Source organism: Podarcis raffonei, chromosome 8 (assembly GCF_027172205.1).
Source record: "Podarcis raffonei isolate rPodRaf1 chromosome 8, rPodRaf1.pri, whole genome shotgun sequence".
NCBI classification, from domain to species: domain Eukaryota; kingdom Metazoa; phylum Chordata; class Lepidosauria; order Squamata; family Lacertidae; genus Podarcis; species Podarcis raffonei.
Window position 1 is genome coordinate 69,599,183 of NC_070609.1, and position 27,410 is coordinate 69,626,592.

A 27,410-nucleotide genomic window follows, 5' to 3' on the forward strand; every position below is an offset into this window, starting at 1 on the left:
TAATTTTCGGGAATGCTTTAAAAATAGTAATGATGATGGTAGTGGATTTGTAAATCTAATGTAGAAACGTGGAGAACCGAACTGAAGGAATCTGGCAGATCCATCTGTCGCTACTCCCGAGTAAGCGCATTTCGAGTGGAAGCAGCCTAAATCGTTTTCATTCCCTGGGCACGAATGGCGAAAGGGAACAAGAGGCGTGGGCGGAGCTTCTGGAAAGCGCCGCCCACTCCCCCCCGCTTTAGATGTATGCGGAGCCTCTGTCCCCTCCTCCCTGGCATTTAGCACGCAAAACATATGCGCATAAATTTGCATGCCTAAAGAGGCCGGGCACGCAGAGAGCGGGTCGATGCGTCCAAAATGGCGGAGCGGGGCGGGCGAGGCGGTGGTAGGAACAGCGGCGGCGTCAGCGGCAGCCTGGACAAGAGCATCACCCTCCCGCCGGACGAGATCTTCCGCAACCTGGAGAACGCCAAGCGCTTCGCCATCGACATCGGTGAGCCGGGGCTGGAGGGGAGGGACGCCGCTGAGGGCGGAGAGGCGGCGGCAGCCAGCGCCGCTCCTCACGGCCACTTCACCATCTTCATTTGAGAGAGAAAAAGGGAGGCGGACGCGCGGAGGAGCTGAGGCGCCGCCGCCGCCGCGCGAGGGACGCCGGGAACGGTAGTCCCGCTTCCCATAGCGGCCCGTGGAGGCTGAGGGAGAAGCGGACGGCAAGTCCCGGCGTGCCCCGGGGCCGAGCAGGCGGCGCGGCGCACGGCGGGAGGTGTAGTCCCCGCTCTCACCGCGGCCGGCGCTGGCTAGCGGCGAGGAAACTACGAAGCCCAGAGTGCCTTGCTCAGGGGCCGGGAGGGGGCGGGGGAGAGGTAGAGAAGAGAACGTATAAACAAGCTTGCCTGCTTTGGCTGTACCTTCCCTGCCATTAGGCGTGGGAAACCCCACTAGGGTTGGGGGTTGGGGGCTGCCTGAGTATCGCCCCCATACTTGGGGTGAGAGAATTGGAAAGGAGTTTGACCTTGTTTTCTCCCCAAATGGGGGTTGGGAAATGTGCTACCATTGGAGGAAGGGGAAATAGGATTGGGCAGGTTAGCAGAGGTGGCCCCAAGGGCCTTCCTCCCTGGCCCTCATGGCTCTCCTCAGGCCACACCAGCCCAGCATTGCAGACGTAGGATCAGAGAGTTGGAATGGGCCACGAGGGTCATCTAGTCCAACCCCCTGTGATGCAGGAATCTTTTGCCCAAGGTGGGGTTTCGAACCCACGACCCTGAGATGAAGAGTCTCATGTGCTCTATTGACGGAGCTTATCTTGAGTTCTGTTTTTTGCTTGGCTGGAAACGTGCCCTTGAAATGCGGAGGGCAGACGGATGGGTGTTTTGTGCGTGCTAGTGTAGAAACTGACCTGTTGTGTAAAGATAAAATTTGCATATGCTGCTCTGCCCACTTTCACTCCCTGGGCCCGTCCATTGCTTGAATGTGGCCCTCAGAAGGTTTCCTGGGAGGGAATGTGGCCCTCGACCTGGATGGGGGGAGTTCCCCACTGCTCATATGCAGGTGTATTATTACACGGTCATTTTATGTAACGTGCTTTAAACACTTTCAAAGCCAGTGCAGTGTGGTTGTGGCATGTTGGAATAGTACCTAGAGGACCAAGGTTCAAATTCTCCCTCATCCATGAAGCTCGCTGGGTGACCTTGAGCCAGGTGCTAAATATCAGCCTAACGTAGCTCACAGGATTGTTGTGTGGATAAAACAGAGAGATTTTGCTATTTTAAGCTCCTTGGAGGAAAGATGGGATACAAATGAAATAAAACATAATAAACAAAAACTGAAAGTGCTGCTTCTTTGGTATAACATTATGTGTGAGGAGAATAGGACAGATCAGAGATTTTGCTGCATCCCTGTCAATGAGGGACATCCAGCTAAATCATACCTAAAGCTGAGATTAATAGATTTAAACGTTGCTTCAGTGGTTCTGCTTTGAGATGGACTACTACTGGCTATCACGCGAACCTTTTACCTGTCTAAAAGAGACAATTTTCATATTATGTGTGGGTGGGGATAAGCCATAAACCTCATTTCAAGAAGAGGTCCTTTGTCACATAATTATGCTGATTTATAAAGAACTAGACATCTCATGCCATTGCATGTTGTTCCTGGAACTGCTGCTTAGCAAGCATTGGTGCCTGTGCCTTACTTTTGCTCTTTTGTTCGGAGAATTATCTGAGTTGTATTTCCTCAAGAGTTGTTTAAAACCTGAGTCTTGCTGGAACAAGATGGTGTTTCCTGTTCTCATTTTTGTCTTACATTTTGAATCATCTGCAGTTCAAGTCCCACAGTAGATAAAATTATACCATGCAATTAAAATCAAAGGTTTGGGTTTGCCTTAAGAGCTTGAGCTGGTATCCCCTGCCCCCTTGTGGAGTGTAACTTCTCCAAAAAAAGAGATGATGATAGCTTTGTTTTTCACATTTAACCAAAAATGTGGGTTAAATGCTAGAGCTTGATTTCTTCTCACTAGGTCAGAGTGGAATTAAAGCAAGGAGATTAGCTGTAACCTCAGACACAAGAGCATCCCACAGTGGGTGTCCGAAACAGTGTTTGGACACCCACTTAGCTCTGCCAATTAGACATAAATCAGGTATCACATGTTGTTACGCTCTAGAAAGTCGTCGTCCCCCCCCCCCCACTCACAGTTGCAGAACAGCGTCACAGCGGACGTCAATATAGGTCTTTGTTTTTAATAGAATCTTATTCAGTGCTGCTTGTTGTGCATTTGTCACTTCAAACACAAAGACAAAATAAAAAACCACAAAAGCAAACTCCCTACAAAGAGTATGTATGTTAATTCAGCAGATGTCGTCAAACTGGGTTCAGATGCCCAGGCTGTTTTTCCTGGTGACATACTTACAGAATTTTCTGTGGAATCTGGTATAAATTGGATGTTGGGAGATCTTCTGCCTGATCCAGCAGGCTCTTCTTCTGTACTTTGCACAGCTTTCAGAATCAAGTGGTGCAACTTTTTTCACCGACTCCAGGTTGCGGGTGGGAGTTTGTGAGAATGTTCCCGATTATTATTTTTTAAAAAACCCTCTGTGTTTGGTGCAAGTCCTTGCATTCTCCTTCTCGTGTGACATTTCTACACGTAAGCCTTTCGCCTTCTTGGGGAACATTTAAAATGTACTTAACAACAACAACTTGAGAGCACATGCAGCTTGAAGAGACTTATGATGCATCCCTGTTCACCCCAACTCAAATTCTGGAGTGCATGCTGTTTCTTTCATTTTTAAATCTTTTAGGAAGGAACTATGTGTCAGCTTTAAAAGTGTATTGGGGCAGCATATTTCATAAAAATAGGGGAGAACCTAAGAAGAGACCTGCTGGAACCAAAGGCACATGTAATCCATCCAGTGGCAAGCCTGGCAATGCCCCTTATGGGAATCCCACAAGCAGGACCTGAGTGCAGGATCACGCCTTCCCTTCTGTGGTTTCCAGCAACTGGCATGCAGAGGTACAATGCCTCTGACAGCAGAAGCTGAACACAGCCATCCTGCTGTGTTGGTTTAATCCTTTTCTAAAAGCATCCAAGTTTGTGGCCACCACTGGACCTGTGGGAGCGGATGCCACAGCCTTAACTATGCGCTGTGTGCAATATTAATTTCCTTTGTGTGTCGTGTTTTCCTGCGGAAGGCTGCAACTCCCTTATCTCAATGGGGAAGAGGAAACGCTTCAGTTCAGCATTTTCTGCAGCTTTTTGGAGATTAGTCCTGACAAAAGGAAATAACTACACGTTGGGCAATCCTGAAAATTGTGGGTGGGAACTACCAAATAACCCGTGGCGAGGGTGGTCTTGGAACGCTCAGAGTGGATTAAGCACATCCTTTGGTTGTAAAATAATTGTCACTTTCCTGGTTCCTTTGCTGATTAGCTTAAATGTCAAGTTCAGCCTTTTGGGAACCCCTTCTGGTGCACACAGGAGAGAGAGATGAGGGTGCAGCCATAAAGGATTAATATTTAAAATTATTGCCTCTTGGTGTTTGTATTGGGGGTTTTTTAAAAATCTGTTGCTACTTCCAGTGCATATTTTATATTCATGTTTAGTTTTTCTGTATTGATATTTTATAATGGGAGCTGTTCGTAAATTAATGTTGGTCCAGCTCGGAGGAGACCTGCTGAAATTAATGCGACTGGCCTTTTTGGATTTAATTTTAGTAGGCCTACTCTGAGTAAAGTGTTGTTGGATACACGCCAACATATTTTAGACTGAAAAGAACTCACCAGTTATAACATATGTAATAGGCTTGCAACTTTTCACCGTCTAGCTATAGTGTCTGAATGAATATGGTCCTATAGCATCAGTACCTAACTCTATGGTCAAGTTCAAAATTAGGTTGAACGTGTTGGACTAACACATGGGAGGCTGGGGTCAGACCCCCCACTTAATGCTGACCTGCCACTTGTGGATGCATAGTAAAATTTATCATATGCAGTGTCGCTTTTGAAGGCAATGATTTGTGGGTGCCTTGCAGTGAATTGCCATGTTATGCTGGTGACATGTCATTTTCAAGAAAACCCCCCCTCCCAAGTTTCCAAAAAACATTACTGTAAATTTCAAACTTGCCCATGAACCATTAGCTCTGTGCATATTGCTGCAGATGGATTTCCACACCGCCCTACTTCTAGAGAAAACAATTATCGCAACTTACGGGAAAATAATTGAGGTTGCCCAACAGTTACATTGCTCACGGCTCAATTAAAAGAAAGCACTTAAACTACTTGTGGCGTGCTTCTTGATTGTTTTTGTAGGGAGGATCAAGCTCGTCAACAATCAGTTTACTGTTAATTGGATGATACTAGCTAAAGCACAAAATATTACGTAAAGAAGCTTACAAATGTTACGTTGGTCACTAAGGCATTACCTCACAACTTAAAGGCTGTATAAAACCAAGCTGGCATAACGTAGATTAAAAACAGGTCATATTGTAAGCAGTTGGCTCTCACCTTATGCAGGGGTTCCGTTCGTGTAAAGCCAGAATTGAGCATAGTCAATGCAACCCTTTAAAAAACTCTCCCAAAGCAACTGAAGACTCTCTGATCACCTCTACAGTGGTACCTCGGTTTACGAACTTAACCCATTCCGGAAGTCCGTTCTTAAACCGAAACCGTTCTTAAACCGAAGTGCGCTTTCCCTAATGAGGCCTCCTGCCGTCTGTGCCCTTCCACCATTCGGCTTCCATTCTTAGACCGATGTAAAATTCGCAACCCGGGACACCACTTCCAGTTTTGTGGAGTTCGTAAACTGAATAGTTCGTAAACAGGGCTGTTCTTAAACCGAGGTACCACTATACAGTCTCTCCCAAGGCTGATGCAGACTCTCTCTGAAGCTCCAAACGCTCTCACAGGGTGAGTGCAATGGGGGGTGGGATAGCCAATATTTTTTTCCCGTTCTCCCACCCCCTTGCGACGTTCCCCCCCCTTCACTCCCCCGCTTTTTTTGGCCAAGCATGTAAAACTGTAATTACACAAGTAAAACGTGCATAAGCTGAAAATCCATTGTACTGTATCTTCAAGCAATATAACTCTGTTTTCCTTATCTCCTTAATTTTAAGGTGGGTCACCACCTAGGACACATGCCAGCTGAAGCTAGCTTGGTCTAACTTAACAGGTCTCTGCTATCCCTGCCCTAATCTTGTAGACCAGAGGTAACCACTGCAGTCCTCTCCTGATGTTGCTGGACTACAGCTCCCATCATCCTTAGCTAGCTGAGGCTGATGGGATTTGTAAACCAAAAACTTCTGGAGAGGCCCCGTGTTAGCTGCTCCCAATGCTTATCTCGCTGCTATAATATTTTTATTTTGTCGGCAGGTGGGTCGTTGGCCAAATTGGCTTATTACTCAACAGTACAGCATAAAGTGGCAAGAGTGCGATCTTTTGATCAGTCAGGAAAGGTAAGGGTACTATTATTTTTATTACTGTGCAGCCAAAATCCTTACTGTGACAATAAAAACATACTCAAAATATATGAATGTGTGGATATTGTAATAGTTTTGAATCATGCTATAGTGGCATTTTGCAGCAGATTGGGACTGATAAATTTAGACTTTCTCAGTGGGAGAGATAGGAAGCGGAGCTTACTCCCATCAGTTCTGCCATGACAGGCCAGCTCCATCAGACCTCCTCTCCCCTTGACTGTCACTTGGGGGCAGCCATTGCGTCAGGCTTCCTCAGAGGGAGAGATAGGAGGTAGGGCTCATTTCATCCGCTTTGCTGGAGACCCCACTGCATCAAGCACCTCCTGCCCCTGAACTGTGCCAGCTGGTCCTCATAGAAACAACTATTTAGAAATTGGTGTCTGAGTTTTTGCTTTTCCTCTTCCCTCCCTATCCCCGTTTCCTTGTGTGTCACATTTTTTTTGAATTGCAAACCTGCGGGTAGGGTCTGTCTTGTTTTACTTGATTATATGCAAATAGCTCTGGGAGGCTTTTTGGCTGAAGTGTGGGGTACAAATGCTCCAAACAAGTAATAATAAAAAATAAAAAAGGAAAGCAACCTCTGAATTTGCTTTTCATTTTAGAGTTGGGGCTATTGTTCACTTCTTCTTTTTGTTGCTGTTCCCCAAAGGACGTAGAACACGAATCGCCCTACGAAATCACGGTGCAGGAAGAGATAACGGCTCGGCTGCATTTCATTAAGTTTGAGAACGCCTATATTGAAACCTGTCTGGACTTCATCAAAGACCATCTCGTCAACACGGAAACGAAAGTGATCAAAGCCACAGGAGGTGGTGCGTACAAATTCAAAGACCTTATTGAGAAGAAGCTGGGACTAAAGTAAGTGGAAATGCAGAGGCATCCTTTGTGTTGGAAATTATTATTATTGGCTTTGATGGGCTGCTGTATGCTTTGATCACTTGGCATTGGCGCAGGCCTTGCCATGAAGAAGAAGTAAACCACTTGTTTTGGGAGGCAGATTCTCTTGACTTATTTTTACCCTGTTCTTCAGCCCACAAACAAGCTTCTGTAGCAACATACAGATACATACATATTCAAATATACAGTGGTACCTCGGGTTAAGAACTTAATTCGTTCCAGAGGTCTGATCTTAACCTGCAACTGTTCTTAACCTGAAGCACCACTTTAGCTAATGGGGCCTCCTGCTGCCACCGCACCGCCAGAGTACGATTTCTGTTCTCATCCTGAAGCAAAATTCTTAACCTGAGGTACTATTTCTGGGTTAGCGGAGTCTGTAACCTGAAGCGTCTGTAACCTGAAGCATCTGTAACATGAAGTACCACTGTATCTGGTTATACAGTTGTACCTTGGAAGTCGAACGGAATCTGTTCCGGAAGTCTGTTTGACTTCCAAAACGTTTGGAAACCAAGGTGCGACTTCTGATTGGCTGCAGGAAGCCCTGCAGAAGCTGCATCGGATGTTCAGGTTCCAAAGAACGTTCACAAACCGGAACACTCACTTCCGGGTTTGCGGTGTTCAGGATCCAAGGTACGACTGTATTTCTAAATAAATCTGTTACAGTAAGCCTGCAACTCACATGCATTTAACTTGTGCGCATCCAGCCTTACATGCTTGGCAAATAAATAAAAAGGGAGCGGGTGTCAGGAGGATAAAGGAACTCTGGCAATCCCACCTGCCATAGAACCCCAATTTGTTTTGACTATACGCGATTTTGGCTTTAGGTGCAATGCCCGGAATGTAACCCCTGCGTAAGTTGTGGGCTAACTGTAGTTCACTTGCACATAAACTTTGGAACTGGCTGGCTCTGGGCTGCAGAATCGGACACTGTGGAGACTTCTCAATTTTTTTATTCTAACTTGATGGGCTGGGTGGAGGGAAGGCTGGTAGGTTTCACAGGGCATGTAAAGGTGGTCTGTGAGCAAACAGAGACCAGCATAGCTGCAGAAGGAGTGATGCCTCACCTAGACTTGAACGCAGCCACTTCCTTGTTCACCTGTGGTGAGAGGAAGCAACAGAGCAACCTGCAATACAATTGTGTTGTAGAGTTGAATGTCTGTGAGGTCCCTTGAAAAGAATGAGATCTCAGTGAAAGTGGGGTGACTCACTCCCTGCTCTCAGAATGGCCAAGCAAGATTAATGCTATCAGTCGAGCACAACGTAAGGGACAGTTCTTTTTCACCGGTCGAAGAGCATTCTCTCTAAGTGATCAGACAGGGAGACTTCACAGCAGGAACTTTTTTAGGATTATGGGTACTTCTGGAGTTTTGAGCAAGTTGCAGTGGGCAGCACCCGCTTCTGGTCACTTCCCTCCCCCTCCCCAGATTAATTCCCCACCAGCACATACACGCCAGAGACAGAAAGAGACAACACTTGCACACTTCAGTATTCAAAGTCATTGGGGTAAAATTGACAATTAAACTGAACAGCAGAATTAATCTGAGTCTTGTAAAGCACATAGAGCTGAAAGTAAAGGAACTTAACTTTTTTTATTCATGTTTTAGGTTAGATAAAGAAGATGTCATGACCTGCCTAATTAAAGGGTGCAACTTTGTGCTAAAGAACATCCCCCACGAGGCATTTGCATACATGAAGGATGCAGACCCAGAGTTCCGGTTTCAGATGAACCACCCACATATTTTCCCTTATTTGCTAGTCAATATCGGCTCGGGAGTTTCCATAGTGAAGGTATGTAAAATGAGCTTAACAATTCAATTGATAATTTATATGCAGATATTGAAACTGTAGTTCAGATTGATGAAGGAAAGGCTGCTGGCTAGAATCTGGCTGGTGGCTCTCTATCCAAATGACACTTGTCACCTTTCCCTGCGGCCCCAACCACCACTGACATGCTGCCCCCAGAAGGTTGTGCAAAAGGGAATGTGGTCCTCTGTCTGAAAAAGGTTCCTCACTCCTGATCTAAAAGATACATCCTTTTGTCTCCTTTTTGCCTTGCAATTGAAGATCTTCCTGCTGCTCCACCTGGTTAAACCATGCATGGTTTGCATAGGTCACCTGTCTAGGCTGTTCATCCCATACTGATCCCGACCTTTCTCTCTCTCTTCCTGGTTATTTGAAAGCTGGGTTTCCCCAAGGGAAAAACATGTCCAGACAGGGACACACTGAGATATGTGTTCATGTCGATATTACAGCTGTAATCTCTGTGTGCTGTTGTTGCTCCTGATAGGTGGAAACGGAAGATAAATTTGAGTGGATTGGAGGGAGCTCAATTGGAGGGGGCACTTTCTGGGGTCTCGGAGCATTGCTTACACAAACAAAGGTAATACCGGAGGCTACAATTTTGTCATGACTTGGGTGTGTTGCTAATAAGGGAAGATCTCTCGGCCACCTTGGTTGCCCCTCTTGTCCTGCGTGAGAAGCGCAAATTGGTGTTGGTACTTCCTAGACCAAGGCCTCGTTCTTACTGCAGGTAGTCAATCTGTGTCTGCAGTGAACAGCTTCAGGTGGGGAGTCCACAAAACCTAAGAATTAAGAATTACCCATCATGTCAAGAGGTGCTCAAGCGACGTTTGCAGGATGTTGTTTGTTTGTTTGGAATTTTTTTAGAAATTTGATGAGTTGCTGCAGCTTGCTTCGAAGGGACGGCACACAAACGTCGATATGCTTGTGAAGGATGTTTATGGTGGGGCCTACCAGACGCTGGGGCTAAGTGGAAACCTGATCGCCAGTAGTTTCGGGAAATCTGCCACAGCAGACAAAGGTACTACTTGAAAATTCACATCTTCTTGCCGGTGCGGTGATAAAACCTGTGAAAGAACCCATGGGTTTGTCTGCTGAGTTGCTGCCTTGCTCTGTCAGTCTTTTAAAACAAAGTGTATGTAGGGCTCTAGCCAACTAGGTTTTACTCAGAGTAGGCCCATGGACAGAGCTCACCATGTAACTTGGTTCTGATGAAGCTACAGGTCTAGTGTTGAATTGACCAAACCAAGCCCCAGAGTTGCTGCTGGCTTCATCCCTGATTCATTCCAGAAAACCACCCGAGTTCCCTCCAGAGTAAATTCTGGCCCCTTTTTACTCATCTACCACTGGGGTAGCCAATGGGGTGACCCTCTATCAGCTTTTCTCAACCTGTGGGTCCCCAGATGTTGTTGAACTACAACTCCTATCACCCCTAGCTAACAAGGCCAGAGCTCAGGGATGATGGGAGTTGTAGTCCAACCACTAGATCTTGTTGACCCACAACCCCCATCAGCCTCTGCCAGCATGCCCAAAAGATGGGGATGAAGGGAGTTGTAGTCCAACAACATCTAGAGACCACCGTGTTGGCTACTCCTGACTCGAAAAGAGTCCTCTTGGTTATGTTTGCCTATCCCTGGATTAAGGGGACAGTCCTTTCTTTTCTTCTGGGTGCCATATGCTAGAGGTAGGGGCAGGGCCAGAGCCAAATTTTTAGGGGGCACACTTTTCTCTTTCTGTCTCTTTCTTTCTCCTCACCCAGCAGGTTGTCTGCTCTTCCCAGAGATCTGAACGGATTGCTTGCAGACGACTTTTACAATTGTGCTGTTCACCATGAGTTGTTTCCCTATACTTTTATCTCTTCCCCCCTCTACCCGCCTTCTTTTTAGAATTTTCCAAAGAAGACATGGCAAAAAGCTTGCTGCATATGATCAGCAACGATATTGGGCAGCTGGCTTGCCTCTACGCCAAACTCCACAACCTGAACAAAATTTATTTTGGAGGCTTTTTTATTCGAGGCCATCCAGTCACCATGCGCACAATTACTTACAGTATTAATTTCTTCTCCAAGGTAATGAGTTATTATTATTATTTATTGGTTTTAGTTTTCAGGGAATGACTAAAGGTGTTTGTGTGGTTTGCAGCTGTGTGATTAAGTCAGGGGTGGGTAATCTGGTGCCCACTAGATGTTGTGCAACTCCATCTCCCGTCTCCCCTGGGCTTTGGTTATGCTTGCTGGGCTGATCGGAGTTTCGAGTCCAATAATATCTGGAGGGCCACAACCTCCCCATTCCTGGATTATGTAAAGCACTGTGTGTGGGTCCAACCTTTTCCCTAGAACCAGGACTCAAGGCAGCTCACAAAAATTAAAACAAACACAGATAGCTGAGAACATAAAGGTTAAAAAGTAATTAAGCTATAACAGAATTAATAGCTGCTACCCACCCTTTCAGCTTTGTCACGCTTGATAATGCCTGTAAAGAAACAGGTAGTCACTGATCTAAGGCATGCTAGTCTAGAGACATGGCTTTCTTTTTAATGTGTCATTTATTGGAAGCCCTAAATGATGAGACTTAATTTCTATGCATTTGAGTAGTACTAGCATGTGATACGATGCAGAAACGAGCGAGTCAGGCAAAATTAGTGACAGGGAAATTCGTGCCCTCTTCACTCCTCAGTGGCTTCCTGGTTTGTTCGTTTTTGCAAAATATCCACTGCAGTATTTGCCCCCGTTGTCTTTATTTACCCCAGATGTGACTGGAGGCAGCAAAAAGCCCAATTCAAGCGCCGTGTTTACGCTTGCAGAATTTCTGCGTTGAAATAGGTCTTGGAATTCCTGTACAAAGTCAGGGTTGCAGCTTATGATCTGTGCTTGCCCTTTTGTTAAAAGCTGTAAACACAGTAATGCAAAAAGAGCTTTTCAAGCTATCGGAGGCCGTCCAAACACAAACATTTTCATGTTGTGGCAGGGAGAGGTTCAGGCCTTGTTCCTGAGGCACGAAGGATACCTGGGAGCCATCGGGGCGTTTCTGAAGGGAGCCGAGCAAGACAGTAAGTACAGAACACCAATACAGCACTCTGAAAAAGTTCACAATCCTCTGTGGGGGAGTCTGAACCCCCTGCGGGGGGGGGGGGGGAATTAAGTCTCCTGCTCCAGCCATTCTTGGACTTCTGGGCATGGAGCTCCCAATTTCTCACTCCATTTACTGTGGTGGGTTTTAAAAGAGATTTGGCCGCCTCCTCAGCCCGCCTGTTTGTGCCAGAACATGGCGCCGCCACCACCTCCTGCCTAGAAAAAGGAGGGGGAAAGTCAAGCCTCCAACTGTGACTTCTCCCCTAACAAGACCCAGTTGTGACAAGGATAATCGGCCAACAGAACATAGGATTGTCAACTTGGTCGTCTGCCCATGAGAAGTCTCTCCCTTCTCCTCCTCCCCCACCCCCCTCGCCAGGGTATTAAGAATGTTTACGCATGTCCCCACGGTTTTATTATTGGAGAGGGTAAAAGTCTTTCTTCTTTTCCCAATTTTTGCTTAATTGTTCTTGTGGTTTTCTAGCCAGATAAAACCATATAGGCATTGCTTGAAAGCTTCCAGGCACTCACCAGTAGGAATCTAGGTTTTCACACAGCTTAAAGCTTTACTGCTGGCAAAGGGGCATTTCCTTTGGGCTGCATCCTGCTCAGAGTAGACCCAGTGAAATTAATTAACCTTGGTTGGTTCTGTTCCCTGCATTGGGTTTACTCTGAGTAAGCCTAGCGTCGGATGCAGCCCTTCATGACTGTGACTATGGTCATTCACCATCAGAACATTGTAATAAGTAAATATGATTAACTTTCATTCGTTTCGTCCCTAACCTTTTTCTTTTTTAAACCAGGGTTTCCCAGACTTGGGTCTCCACCTGTTGCTGGACTACAACTCCCACCATCCCTAGCTAGTAGGACCCAGTGGTCAGGGAAGATGGGAATTATAGTAAAAAACCAGCTGGAGACCCAAGTTTGGGAAACTCTGTTTTAAACCCAAATGTATGATCCAACAAAGTTCTGTTGCATTCCCCAAACACCTGGCTTTATTTGCTGTTTGCTTTTATTCTTTGTACAAGAGATTGTAAATCTGTGGCATGTGTGGCAATCTCTCTCTCTGCGTCTTCCTATTTGTTCTTGCCTTCAGCTAATGGTTCCGTTTCTCTCCTCCCTGCCCCCACCATCTCCTAGATCCTAATCAGTACAGCTGGGGGGAAAACTACGCTGGCAGTTCTGGGCTCATGAGCACGTCGCCGGACATCTGCCCCATGCAGCGAGAAAGGAGCGGAACGGTGAGTCTCCTCACAGGGATAAAGTGCAGGGATAAAGCTGCACAGGTGAGAAGAGGCTGGCTGCTGGACCAGGCCAAAGGCCCACCTGATCTCACAGTGGCCAACCAGATGCCCATTATGGGAAGCCTGGCAGCAGGACCTGGGACTTAAAGGACGTGTAGTTATGCTAGATTGCCGCTAATGCACAGGTCCTCATCGTGTTTCTTTCCCCAAGTTTCTCCAGGAGTAAACCGCGTGTGTTCGTGCAGGTCTCCTATCTAATCTCATTCTATACTGATTGCAACCTTTTCTCCCCTCTTCCCAAGTTTGACATGTTGGAAATGGATCGTTTGGAACGACCGCTTGTCAATCTTCCCTTGCTGAAGGATCCATCCACCTACATCCCGGACACAGTTGACCTCACCGACGATGCCATGGCTAGGAAGTACTGGCTCTCATGCTTCGAGGAGGCCTTGGACGGGGTGAGGGCCTTCTATTAAATGTGTTGCCACATATATCACATGGATTTGCAGGGGGGTTGCAGAGTTCCTAATAGGAAAGTGAAGCCCATGGAAGTCCACCAATTCTACAGGAGCGTCTGCGGAAACCCAGTGGGCTTAAATAGACTCTAGGAGGCTATGAATCAGGGCTGGTGAGGGGTGTGACTAGAAAGCGTCCAAGGGGCCAGAGAGACCTGAAGGGCCACATCCAGCCCCAGGACCTCATTTTTCCCATTTCTGGGTTAGCTGGTAAGCTAAGCCAGCCTTTGTAGACCCTTGGAGAATCTTGAGATTTCTTTAAAAATATATATATATATATATATATATATATATATATATCAGGGGATTTTTTTGCCCTCTTGCATCTTTGATGTGTGTTGCTGTTTAGTTTTGTTTTTTGGTCAGCTGCTTTCTTCAAACTAGAGCAACTATTTAGCCTAATCTAGAGGGTTTGCCGTTGCCAGGGCCCAGTTCTGACATTTATCTTTGCCTCCAGCTTCATCTGCTTTCGTTTTCTATTTAACAGCAACAGAAGCCGCAAAGTCTTGGAGGTGCAAGTAATAATGCCCTTGGCACTACCTCTCCCTCCCTCTGCTTTCCTTCCTTCCTTTGCCAGGTCGCGAAGCGAGCTGCAGCCAGCCAGCCAGAGTCTGTTGATGCAGCTGAGCGAGCCGAGAAGTTCCGGCAGAAGTACTGGGACAAACTTCAGACGCTCCGGCAGCAGCCTTTGTAAGTCGGTGCGTGTGGGACGGCAGTGGGCTGACTTAGCTGGAACCTCGTGCACGTTTTAAACACCGCTGGGCGTCTTGATGAGCTGCTTGCTACTTTTGCATTCTGAGTAACTCCCACCAGTTTTGTAAATGGCTCTAAAAGACGGCTAGTCTTTATCCTCTGTGAATTCTGCCTGTCGATGGCCACTAGCCACGATGGGCATGTTCCAGCTCCAGAGGCAGAACACCTCTGAATGTCTGTTGCTGGGAATTGCAAGTTGGGAGAATTGTGGCTGTAGCCACCGTATTTTTTGCTCTATAAGACGCACCAGACCATAAGACGCACCTAGTTTTTGGAGGAGGAAAACAAGGAAAAAAATATTCTGAATCCCAGAAGCCAGGACAGCAAGAGGGATTGCTGCACAGCAACCCCTCTTGCTGTTCTGGATTCTGGGATAGCTGGGCAGCCTGCATTCGCTCCATAAGACGCACACACATTTCCCCTTACTTTTTAGGAGGGAAAAAGTGTGTCTTATAGAGCAAAAAATACAGTATGTCCTGCATTCCAGAGGCCTCTGGTTGGCCGCTGTGGCAACAGGAGACTGGACTGGATGGGCCTCATTTGGCCTGTTCCAGCAGGGCTTTGGGACTTTCTGCTGTGGCCAGCTAGATCAGAGAAAGGGAAGCTTTTTCAGCCTTCTGGGGGCCACACTGGGCAAAAAGTCAGCAACGCCTTTGTGCAGTAAGCACACCTCTGTCCTTCAAACAAGCAGGAGGAATTATTGGAGTTCAAGGACACATTCAAGCCAGTGCGACTGGGGAAGGGGTGTGGCCTGGAGCGAGTCCCAAGGGCCGGATTCGGCCCCCAGGACTGAGTTTCCACACTCCTGAACTGGATGTATTCAGGAAAACCACAAGCAGGGCACGAGGGCCATAGCACTCTCTCTCCTGTGATTTTCCAGCAAAGGCTTTCTGAAGGAGAAGCACATGGGAACAGAACTTGTAGCCATTGATAAATTACCCTCCATGGCTGTTGAATCAGTTAGTGGCTATCAGCGCATTGCATGGGAATTACTTCCATAGTTGGGATATGCGCTGGAAATCTTTCCTTTTGTCTGTCTTTCCCCCCCCCCCGTCTCCGTTCAGCTCCTATCCACTCCTCCTTAGTTTATTTCACTATATGTGTATTTGAAACCCTCTATCCCTTGCTGTTTGAAGAACTTCCTCCCCAAAGCAGCTGATGATCTCTTTAAAAAACCACCACCATCAGCTGTGCCGCAGTGACATGTAAAAATAAGATACAACCGAACAGCAAGCTAGCGTAAAAAGTGAAGAATGGAATATAAAGCAGGATGCCAATCATAAAACGCAGTATGAAGCTCTTAAAAACCCAGCAAGAAGTAAAAAGTGCAGAAGGAAACAGACTAATTTGGAAAGATTAGGGAGGGAGGAACATATTCAACCCATGTTGAAAACAACAATCCTGGCTGCATGCTTGACTCCTAAGGGAATTCCAGAGAACCATGGAATACCTTTTGAGAGCAAGCCACTTAATTATCTTGAGATGCGTGAGAGATGCATATAACTAGCAGAGCAAAAGTTGCCCTTAATTACCCTGCACGGCTAGAAAGGGGAAGGGCAAGAGCTCAGTACCACACAAAAGATTCCAGGTTCAATCCCAGGCATCTCGCAAGTAGGACTGGGAACATCCCCTGTCTGAATTCCTGAAGAGCCTCTGCCAGTCAGTGTAGACCAGGGGTGGTCAACCTTTTTATACTTACCGCCCACTAATGCATCTTTCTTGATGGTAAAATTTCCTTACCGCCCACCAGTGCTTGATGGAAGGATTCAGCTTGTGCCATAGAACCCCCTACCGCCCACCCAGAATCCTGAAATGCCCACTAGTGGGCAGTAGGGATCAGGTTGACAACCCCTTATGTATACAGTACTGGGCTAGATAGACCAGTGGTCTGATTCAGTATAAGGTTTCTGTGTTCTCAGCTGACCTATGTCCCCCCTGTCCTTTCCCTTTCCTCTTCCCCAGTGCCTACGGCACCTTAACTGTTAGAAGTCTGCTGGATACGAGGGAGCACTGTTTGAATGAGTTCAACTTCCCAGATCCCTACTCCAAGGTAAGTGTTTCCTCCTTAACCTCCTGGCTGTGCTCAAGTAAGCCTTACCTAAGTCCTACTCAGAGTAGACCCATTGAAACTAATGAACCTCAGCCAGATGTATTAACATCACTGGATTTACTCCGAGTACAACTAGCCTTGTATACAGCCCATAGATTCTCAATTCTTTTCTTTTCCATGAGCATTAATAGACAAACTGCAGATTCGGGTCCCTGCCCTGAGGATTTCCCCTTCAGAGCAGTTGATAAAGAAGAGTCCAGAGTAATGGGGTAAATGTACAAATGAATGCCCTGCATGTATGCAAGACTCTGGGAGTGAGAAAGTGCTATGAGATACCAATGTTGCTAAAAGATGGAATTGTTTTGTTGAAAATTGGAACACAAGATGCAGGGATGTAAGACTAGAAAGGTACCTGTGTTTATTAATAACTTTTTTAAAAAAAAAAAACCTAGACAAAATAGGCAACACCCCTTCCCCACCCTCCAAAAAACAGGCAGTCCAAAAAAAGCATTTCCATTCGAAAGCCTGTACAGAAGGGGCCCAGGTATAATGCTTTTCATGATTTCTATAATTAGGGAGCCAACACCAAAAAGACTCTGTCTCAGAATTCTGTCAAACTTACTGTTTTCCCAGCACCAAACTCATGTTGTTGCTTTGTAACAAAGAAATTACTGGTGGATTCTAGAAACATCCACCTCTGAGCATTTTTAGCAATTTCTGTGAGAAATGGCTCTTTTTATATGCTCTTATCAGCTGTGGTTATTCAGTGATCCCATTGGAGGCTACAAAGCAGAGAGCTTGGGGTGGGGGGAGGGATAAGGCGCTTCTAAAGGAATTGAGCCTTATCCTTCCTCCCTGTACATATCACCTTGTGCCTTACTTTCTTGCAGGTAAAACAGAAAGAAAACGGCATCGCACTAAAGTGTTACCAGAGTGTTATCGACTCTTTGGATTCACTAGGCTGGGAGGAGCGGCAGTTCGCTCTGGTGAAAGGACTTCTTGCAGGGAACGTCTTTGACTGGGGAGCAAAAGCAGTCTCAGAGTAAGTGTTGTAACCGTCTTTGTACAGCTCTGCATTCCCCACCCCCACCCCCCGCCAAAGATTTTGAATGCCCCTTGTATTTTATTTCTTCTTTCTCTAGCAAGTGCACTAATGACTTCTGCTTTGCCATCTGCAAATCGTTTTACGTTCCATTAATGGTATTTGGGTGGGGCTAATTCTCCCCATATGACTGAAGTGGGCAGATTAATTCCCTTAAAAAAAACACCAACACACCTCATTGCATGAGAGGTCACTTCATTAGCACTTAATTTGGTTGGTAACTTGCTGACATGATAAATACAGAACCTAGCAGTATGTGTAGCTCAGGGCTGCCATACTGGAATTTCACCGGGGAGGGGGCTTTCCAAAAGGTGGCGCTTTGGGCTGGATCTAAAGGCAAGTCAATCAAAAAAAAAAATTGGCTCAACATCATTGGGGTTTCCAAAAAACAAAAACAAAAAAACAACTCAAGAACTTTTTGGTGTCTTGGTTTTTACTTTTTGAAATACGGCAACCCTAGTGTAGCTGTAAGACTAATCAAGCATTTGTTTCCCCAGTGTGATGATGATAAGGGCATGCTAGGAAGCCTCACCGCCTCCAACACATCTGAGTCCCTGTTTTTTAAAGTCCTTGATGAACTGAAGGCATTTTTCTGAAGTGTGGAGTCTCCCCCTCTTAGAGGTGGACTTTCTCTCTGATTTTTGAAATCTGTGTGTGTGCGCACACACTGATATTTGATGAAACGGAGTATTAAGAATTGCAGTCCAGCCCTGCTTCCTCTCAAACTGGCGCCTATAAATAGGGCTGGATGGATTATATATTAGTGGAAATAACTCTGGCAGTGGCTGGTAGGCTAGGAAGCAGGAAGCCCAAACAGGGAGTGGAGCCAGTGCTGCCATCTGAACTGGATGTAAGCAAGAAGGCATGCAGGTGTGGGGCTGGTGAAGGGCAAGCAGAGGTTGGCAGGGCACAGCCCCTTTCACAAGCCGGAAGGGACATATATGGATCTATTATCTTCATTTAGGGATGGACTGTAGCTCAGTGGCTGGAGCCCCTGCTTCGCATGCAGAAGGTCCCAGGTTCAGTCCCTGGCATCTGCAGGTAGGGCTGGGAGGGACTCTTGACTGTAACCCTGGAGAGCCACTGTCAGCCAGTGTAGACATTACTGAGCCAATGCTCTGACTTAGTATAAGGGAGCCTCCTGTGTTCCTGTTTTGTGTCTATTGTGTGGTCCAGTGGCAGAGGAAATAATCCTCTGCATGCAGTTTCAATTCCCATCATCTACAAAGAGCAAGTCATGGGAAAGACCCGCCCTTTGCCCGAAACTGTGGAAAGCTGCTGCCAGTTGAGATTTAGGCCAAACTGCGCTAGGTGATCTGATGGTCTGCTGCTGCAGGCGACTCTTTCATGTGCCTCCCTGCCAGTCTTCTTGCAGTGGGGCTCTCTTCTTCCTTCTCAAAATGTGACCTATTGTTCATTGTCTCTTTAAACTTTTCTTTTTTAATCTGGACACAGTACATCTGCTGTCCTCCAGGCTCACTACTGAGAGATGTTTGTTTCTTAATAAGTAAATCCTGGCGGGGTAGCACATGCCTTGTTCAGCTGCAGAGCTGTTTGGACCAAGCATCCCTGCTGAATCTCACCACCCCCAACATTCACATTCTTCCTTCTCTTTCTCTTCCCTGATGCCCAGCGTTCTTGAAACGGAGCCGCAGTTTGGATTTGAGGAAGCCAAGGAAAAACTGCAAGGTATTGGGCAGGAACTCTCCCTTTTGCTATCTTTCTGTGATATCTGTATGTATCAGGTAGGGGGTGTCCCTATCATTGGGCAGGGGGAGGGCGCTACGGCTGGTTGCGAATGCAGAGCATCCTTAAGAGCAGATAGCTGTGTAAAAGCCTTTAGACTAGAGATGGGGATGTTGCTGGACCCCTGTCCGAAACCCTGAAGTACTACTGCCAGACAGTGTTGGGACATTATTATTATTATTATTATTATTATTATTATTATTATTTAATTTATTTATTTATTTCAATTTATATACTGCTCTTTATCCAAAGATCCCAGGGCAGTGTACATTAAAATTTACATAGTGTAATAAAAAATCAATAAAACAACCACTAAAAAAATCATAACAGCCCCTCCCTTTTTTAAAAAAACAGGCCACAGATTGTTTAATGGCCGAAAGCCTGGGTAAAGAGGAATGTTTTTGTTTGGCGCCTAAATATATGTAACAAACATGCCAGGTGAGCCTCTCTGGGGAAAGCATTCCATGAATGTGGAGCCACCACAGAAAAGGCCCGTTTTCGTGTTGTCAACCTCCAAACCTCTCACAGAGAAGGGCCTCAGATAACAAGCACAGCATCTGGGTCGTCAGTTTATATGGGGAGAGACAGTGCTGAAGGCTGCATCGTCTTAAAAAACAAAATAAAATTATGTGAGCAGGAGAATTTAAAAGTTCTGCAAAGTGGTTGGTAGGGCCCATTTGGGCTCTTGCAGACAGCAAAATGTGGCCCACACCAACTCCCACCCATGCCTCGCTGAAAGTATGGGGTCACCTCCAACATTGGTCACACTCCAAGCAGACCCATTGAAATGAATGGATATAACTCACTCAGATTAGAGTAGAACCTTATTGAACAACAAACCATTGTCCGGAGTTTGCCCAAGCCAACGAAATCAGGCTCATCTTGTGAAAGGTTAAACTGCAAGGAAGCTTGTTCCAGTCTTAGTTCTGCCATCAGAAGTGTTACTTTGAGCAAGTGGGCAAGTGGTCTTTTCCCAGCTTGCGGGAGCTTCAGCATTCTCTGAATGTGCAGGTGTGGCCCTGAAGCGTACACTATTATTTTATTTACTATGAATATTAATACCCCTGTCTTTGGACTGATTGCTTCTCAAGGTGACTTGCAACACGCTAAATTCCCCACCCTCCACCCCAGGCCAATCAAAACATATTGTACACACCAGCAGCCCTTCGGTTGAGCAGTCTCTTGCCATTAACAGCTGGTGCTTTTAAACCCTTGTACACGCATCCTTTTTGCTGCTCCTCTGGCCAAAAGATAAGGACAGGCTGGTCTCCCTCTTGCCCTGGCAAGTGCCATAGCTCAATGGCCAAGCACCTGCTTTGCATTCAAAAGGTCCCAGTTTCAGTCTCCAGGATCTCCAGGTGTGACTGGAAATGTCACCTGTCCATAATCCTAGAGAGCTGCTACCAGTCGCTGTAGTAGACAGCGTTGAGCTAGATGGAGCAACAAGTTTCGGGCAGCTTCCTTTGTTCCTCGAGGACAGGGATCGTAGCCTCCAGTGCTCCTTAGACCTCTGGCCAACAGAGGAGCCCAGAATTCTTCCCTGGAGCGATTGACCTGTCCATGACATTTTGATAATGTGTTGGTTTTTGTGCCATTGTACAGAACGCCCCTGGCTCGAAGATTCCTACAATGAATGGCTGGCACGACTCAAGGTATATTTTTTATTATTATTATTATTATTATTATTATTATTATTATTATTATTATTACTGCTACTACTTACCAAGATGCCAAGGCAGGTTACAACAAGCTACAAGCAGTCACTCTTAACTACTGAATATTGCAGCTGGACAAAAGAAAGGAGGATGTCTCCCCTTTTCAGCTGCAGATCGTTGAAACTGATAGACTCTCTCTCCCTTTTAATATTCCTTATTTTAAGACAAGTTAATTTCATAAAAGAAGGATGCAGAAGAATACAGCATTCCGCAATAAACAAGAAGGCTGTTTTGCATGCAGTCTGTAACTCAACTACTAAAGTGAAACAAAATGGAGCAAAAGGGGTTTGGATGATGCGTGATTACCTCTAAATATAGAAGCAAAAAAGTACTGAGGCATGATTACCTCTAAATATAGAAGCAAAATGGTTTTGAACATGCATTTTATGAAGTAAGACCAAGTGTAAACCCAAACAATGTGATATTAGAAGAGGATGATAGACAAGATTCTCCCTAGATTTCTGATTTCCTCTCTGGAACAGCTGCTTTGTACAAGAAAGGAAGCCACTTTTTTTTTTAAGCCATTTGTACTTTACCTATGACAGAATCTGTGGGTTTTGCTCTACATTAACAAAATCCAAAATCATCTCAGTCATTGTCCCTGCTTAGCATCCGCTTTTTGTGAGATTCCTGTGTTGACGTTTCAGCCACTTGGCCACCAGCCACAGAACTACGGAATCCCATAAAATAGTCTATTATGAAAAGCCCAGTGGAGACAGGACTTGGCCCAGACCATTACAAAGACTACCAAAACACTGTTTTGAAATGTGAATCCATAGAAAGAGCTCTGGATTTTGCAACGTGCTGGTGTCCAAGGGGCTCTGGCCCAAGTAGTTTGAGGGAAAACTGGCCTACACCCTTAAAAACAACAACTAATTATTGTGACCTCTGCCCCACCCTCACAGTTTTGGATTGGAGATCCCTCCATATAGAGCCAAAAGGAAGGTGATGTGGGTACCAACTGCCTTTCAGGCTGTGCCATAGCTTTGAGCTTGTTGAATTCGAGGAACAACACAACAACAAACCTATGGTTACGTGAAACATACTCAATAAACACACAAAACGTAACCAGCTGTACTTTTGAATAAATAAGGTATACTATTCATTGTACCAAATTGTAGATTTCAACGGACTGCAACCACTACCATGCTATAAGATCCACTATCCTGTAATACTACGTATGAGCCTGTTCTACTGATGAAGCCTAGAATGGCGAAAAAAGGCTAATATTCCAGAAATCCTTATCTTAGACTCTGTGAAAGGATTCTGTGGAATTGTAACAACCCTTCATGTGGATTATTAGACTCTTTGAACAGACAGATGGAATAGATACTTTTACATGTATGGACCTTAAGCATGAACTGACTAGAGAATGAACTGATCCACTGGGTCTTCTGCTTTTTTCATTGAACTTTATGAGACTTCTGTTGAAATCTACAATTTGATACAATGAGTAGTATACCTTATTTATTCAAAAGTACAGCCAGTTATGTCTTGCGAATTCGAGGAACGGGCAAACTCAGAGCAGCCCATGGACCTCTTTTGCTCTAGGGCAGACATACTGCATTTTCCTACAGAGGTCATTTTCTCAGGCAGAATCTGTTATGCTGAAAGAGTAGCCTATAGACTTTCCAGCAAAAGTGTTTTTTTTGCTTACAGTCCTAACTCCACTACCTGAGAGTAAGATCCATTGAATTCAATGGAACTCACTTCTGAATAGACATGGTTTGGGTCGCACTGTTAACTCCGTGTACATATTTTAACCTGCAGCCTGTCGGTTCTTCTCTGAATGATACTTTTCTTTTTCTTTTACAGGCCTCCCCTCATAAATGTGCCTTAATTTTTGCAGATAACAGTGGAATAGACATCATATTAGGCGTCTTCCCCTTTGTCAGGGAGCTGCTCTCTAGGGGCACAGAGGTCAGTTGAATTACGGTGACAGCCTAAGGTAAACTGCCTCACGCTAGCTCATCACTGTTGGTGTTGTTATTTGAGAAGATAATGGCATAAGTAACTGGGGGGAAAGATTATTTCAGCAAACTTGCCTTATCTCCTCAAGGATCGGATAGAAGAAACTATCCTATACTGAACCACTTGGTGACTGGAAAGCTCTAGTGGAGAATATATTATTGGACTAGGAGGTTAATCCCACTTCCTGGTGCTCTCCTACTGTTTATTTCTTCACTTCAACTCACATACAGAAGTGTACATTGAACTTTTCACACTTGGCCCAATATGACACTTGCCTTTCCTCCCTGTGTGTGTTCACAGGTTATATTGGCTTGCAATTCTGGGCCTGCGCTAAATGATGTCACTTACAGTGAGTCCCTGCTTGTTACAGAGAGGATAGCAGCTACGGATCCTGTCATACGGTGAGGAACAGTATGGTGTTGCTTCTCTTTGGGCACACTCTTAAAAGAGGTTTGAGACTTAACACAAAGTTTGGATTTCTGGTGGTTTGTTGAGAGATCAGAAGCAAAGAGTTTGAACGATACTCTGCTAAATAAAAGCTTAAGGTTTGGGGGTTTTGTGCTGTGATATTCAAGACCAGGTGGCCCTCCAGATGTTCCTGAACTTCAGTTCCCATCATCCCCAGCTATGCTTTCTGGGACTAATGGGAGTTGTAGTTCAGCAACATCTGGTGGACCAAAGGTTCTCCACACCTGGTTAAGACCAAGGGTTGCTCCAAATCCTGGTTTTGTTCAGAGTAGACCCATTGAAATGGATGAACATGACTAACTTAGGTTCATAATTTCATCGGGTCTGCTCTATGTAGGGCTTCGTTGAGTACAACCCTTAATTTTGCATAATATTGAACTGTTTTAAGCCCAAGACCTGGCATATTTGTAGCATGTGAACATTGAAGCTGATCTTAAAATTATGCATCTGCCTCCTTTTAGAGATGCCTTGAAGGAAGAGAAATTGCTCTTGGTACAGACAGGCTCAAGTTCACCCTGCTTGGACCTCAGGTAAGAGGTCTCCCTCCTGTATATTGCGAGCACAGAAAGCTCAGATGATAACAGTCCGAGGGAAAGTCCTCCTTCTCACCACAAGGGGGCAGCAAGTGTTTGCTTTTTAGGGTCTGTAGAGCATTGTGATTCCACCGAGTTGTTCTGAGTTTCCAGAAACATGTCCAAATAAAATCCTTTAGATGATTTGTGTCAGTTTCCTGCCACTTGCAAAGAAACCCAGAAGCAGTGAAGTGTCACTGACATAAAAGCTGTGTGAATGGGACCATAATGCTGGGCATTCCCCTTAACCCAGGCAAACCATGGGTGGCCTGTATAAAGTGCTGTTGTCTAGGACAGGGGCAGGACCACAAACTTCACCGGCCTTGCTTTGTGTTGTTGTTTAGTCATGTCCGACTTTTCGTGACCCCATGGACCAGAGCACGCCAGGCACTCCTGTCTTCCACTGCCTCCTGCAAAAACTCCCTGCTTCATAGCCTCCTTGCTTGTTTTTGCCTGGCTGGAATAGGCCCTTGAATTCTGATGATGCTGATGAACTAACCTACAGTAGAAAGGGTGACATTTGCATTTGTTGCTCCGCCCAGTTTTGCCTCTGGCTCCACCCACCACTGACTTGCGGCCCCTCGGAAGGTTGCTAGGCACCATGGACTAGCTGGACAGAGGAATGTCGGGAGGCACCAGCTGGGTAAACCCCCAAGGGAAGAAGGCTCAGAGCCCAGGGATTGGTGGTGGGATGACTATGAGTCGCCAGAGGGAGAAGGCTGGGAGGGGGAGGAGGTGTCGGAAGCTGAAGAGGCCACAGGGCTTAGTGAGCTGGGAGAGTCCGTGGTATAGAGCAGTCCAGAATCAGAGGCAGAAGCTGAAGCAGGCAAATGGGAAGAGAGAGGCCAAATGAGTCAGGCTGGTGTAGAGTCATGGGGGGGGGTCTCCCCCTCCTGCTGTGACAAGCTCTCCTCCCCCCGCCCTTGTCTCCCAGAACCAGAAGAGAGTTGAAACAGATGGAGCTGCTTGCAGGCACAGTCTCCTGTTGCTTGGAAAAAGCCCTTGCGTGGAAGAGACTTGGGCAGCTGTGGAGAGGCAGGGACCTTCAGCCTCAGAAACTTTTTCATGGGAGCAATGCTTAACGGGGATGAGCTGCTGTGCCCATTAGGCCTGGCACTCCTGTGCAGATTGTGGTGGGGTGTTTTGTTTTTTTTTGCTAATAACTATTAGCTCCAACTGGCACCGTGTGATTAACCGCTGGCTCGCTGCTGACACCAGAAGGGAATGGGGAAATAAGGTTCCCCATCCCTGGTATATAATCCGGTATTAGCTGTTCACCATGATGTACAGCACCCGTCTCCCCCTCAACCTGTCTTGGGAGTCATGTGATACTGTGGGGGGGGGGAGTATTTGATCCCCTGCTAAATTGGCCCGTTTGCCCTCTGACAAAGATATGACCAGTCCATAATTTTAATGGTAGGTTTATTGTAGCTGTGGGATACAGGTGGCGCTGTGGGTTAAACTACAGAGCCTAGGACTTGCTGATCAGAAGGTCGGCGGTTCGAATCCTCATAACGGGGTGAGCTCCCGTTGCTCAGTCCCTGCTCCTGCCAACCTAGCAGTTCGAAAGCACGTCAAAGTGCAAGTAGATAAATAGGGAAGGTAAACGGCGGGAAGGTAAACGGCGTTTCCGTGCGCTGCTCTGGTTCACCAGAAGCGGCTTAGTCATGCTGGCCACATGACCCAGAAGCTGTACACTGGCTCCCTCGGCCAATAAAGCGAGATGAGCACCGCAACCCCAGAGTCGGCCACGACTGGACCTAATGGTCAGGGGTTCCTTTACCTTTACCTTATTGTAGCTGTGAGAGACAGAATAACAACAGGAAAAAGCCCAGAAACCCAGTTAGGTGTGAGAAGGCCTGCCCAGGTTTCATGGAGTTGAGCGCTTTCCCGTCCCCCACTCACCAAGCTCTCCACATCTTATTTCAGCCGTCTAGACAAAGGTTTGGCCAACCTGGTCCGGGAGCGGAAGACCGACCTGGTCATCATCGAAGGAATGGGCCGCGCCATCCACACCAACTACTATGCAGCCCTCAAATGTGAGAGCCTCAAGCTTGCCGTCATCAAGAACTCTTGGCTGGCCGATCGCCTCGGCGGGAAGATCTTCAGCGTCATTTTCAAGTACGAGGTGCCCCTCAAATGATCCGGGCGAGGAGAGACTCCAGGGGGTGAGCGGCGGCTGGAAACAGGACTTGCACTAGTTTTACTTTAATTGTAAAGAATGTATTTTTATTACCACAGGGAAAATGAGTTCACACAATTCCGTATTTATATTGTGCTTTTATGATTTAAGGAAAGCGACAATATGATTCATTATTTATATATATATATATATATATAAACTTACAAACACACACAATTGTTTATATATCTTTATATAGATATATATGTGTTTGTGTGTGTAATGGATTATGTATCTCACTCATATTGTTTTGGGTTTTCTCTTCATTTTTTTTTTGTAAGTGCTTATCTTAATGCTGTGGTGTTTGCGATGGGAAAAGACTTGATTTTTTCTTCTTCTGTGAGACATTCATATTGAAATATTTAAATGCCAGTGAAGAATCTCTTTTTATATTTTGGCCTAAATATACACCAGCCATTTACTTGGCAGATACCAAATAGAGTTTTTAAAGAGCTGGAGGAGAAGTCTGTTTTTGCTTTGGATCCAAATCCTTCGCTCCCATTCCCCACCCTCACGCAGTAGGATTTTCTCAGAGGCTGCAGGCCTGGAAGAGTTGCTTTAGAAATGTGAAGCAGGAAAACTAACTCCAAGGGACTGTGGCTCTCAAGCTTCCCCTACCGCTACCTCACTCTTTAAATCTGAAGCCCCACAGGTTAAAATAATTCACAAGGTCTGCAAAGCCTGAACCAGCAGGCAAAATTGGCAGCTGCTCGTGAACCGATTGTGTATCACATCTAAAAATGAAACTTTGAAAGCTTCTAAGCACGCTGACTTGAGTTGAAAGTATCTTGTCCCTTTTCCCTGTTCCCAAAACAAATCAATTTGCTTTCTCGTTTAATGCATTTATATTCCACTTTTTTCTCCTAGCAGCTCCCAGATTTGAACTTTGGCCTCCCAGGTCCTAGTCTAACACCCTTAACCACTGCAGGACACTGTCTCTCTCACACACTTGGCAAACTACAGACTTTGATGTGTAGATATATATACAAGGAGGCAGCTTGGTCATAACTTGCTTTTATTTAGATGACTTTTGTGATACATAAAAATGTTGCTATTTCTTTTGTTCCGTTTGTAAGGCAAGGTGGTTGGCTTGCAGAGAGGGTTTTAAAAGAGACTTCTACAGGGAGAGAGAGACAGCTCTGTGTAGCGGTAGCTTGTATCCTAACTTAATCTGCCCTTTCGTTTTAAATCCCCAGCACATATTAAAAGAAGTAACTTGTGGCAGACCTTTGTGCCCTCTGCTGTTACAACCTGGGCCAGTGCTGCTGTCTCCCAGATGCTCATATGCTACTGCGGTTTGTGAGCAAGCTTGAACGCACACACAAAAAAGGAAAAGCTGTCGGAACTCTAGATTGCAAC

The 27,410-nt window shown here is 45.9% G+C and overlaps 1 protein-coding gene across 1 annotated transcript; it reads left to right on the plus strand.

Annotated features, from left to right (window-relative positions):
- Window positions 1–316: 316 nt before the first annotated feature.
- On the plus strand, window positions 317–27,277 carry PANK4 (pantothenate kinase 4 (inactive)). Its single transcript, XM_053400663.1, has 19 exons — window positions 317–493; window positions 5,860–5,942; window positions 6,616–6,824; window positions 8,468–8,651; window positions 9,151–9,243; window positions 9,531–9,684; window positions 10,550–10,731; window positions 11,630–11,711; window positions 12,874–12,974; window positions 13,280–13,435; window positions 14,070–14,182; window positions 16,208–16,295; window positions 17,186–17,337; window positions 19,031–19,086; window positions 20,746–20,795; window positions 22,674–22,778; window positions 23,130–23,230; window positions 23,759–23,827; window positions 25,799–27,277. The coding sequence occupies exons 1-19, from the start codon at window positions 358–360 to the stop codon at window positions 26,010–26,012; spliced, it is 2,328 nt and encodes a 775-aa protein (XP_053256638.1). The 5' UTR covers window positions 317–357; the 3' UTR covers window positions 26,013–27,277.
- The last annotated feature ends 133 nt before the right edge of the window (window positions 27,278–27,410 follow it).

Excerpts from the sequence above, each read along its gene's own strand:
- PANK4 (XM_053400663.1), top strand. The coding sequence starts at position 358 with ATGGCGGAGCGGGGCGGGCGAGGCGGTGGTAGGAACAGCGGCGGCGTC. Across the intron at positions 5,943-6,615 it reads CTTTTGATCAGTCAGGAAAG|GACGTAGAACACGAATCGCC; the intron begins GTAAGGGTACTA and ends TGTTCCCCAAAG. Across the intron at positions 12,975-13,279 it reads AGCGAGAAAGGAGCGGAACG|TTTGACATGTTGGAAATGGA; the intron begins GTGAGTCTCCTC and ends CCTCTTCCCAAG.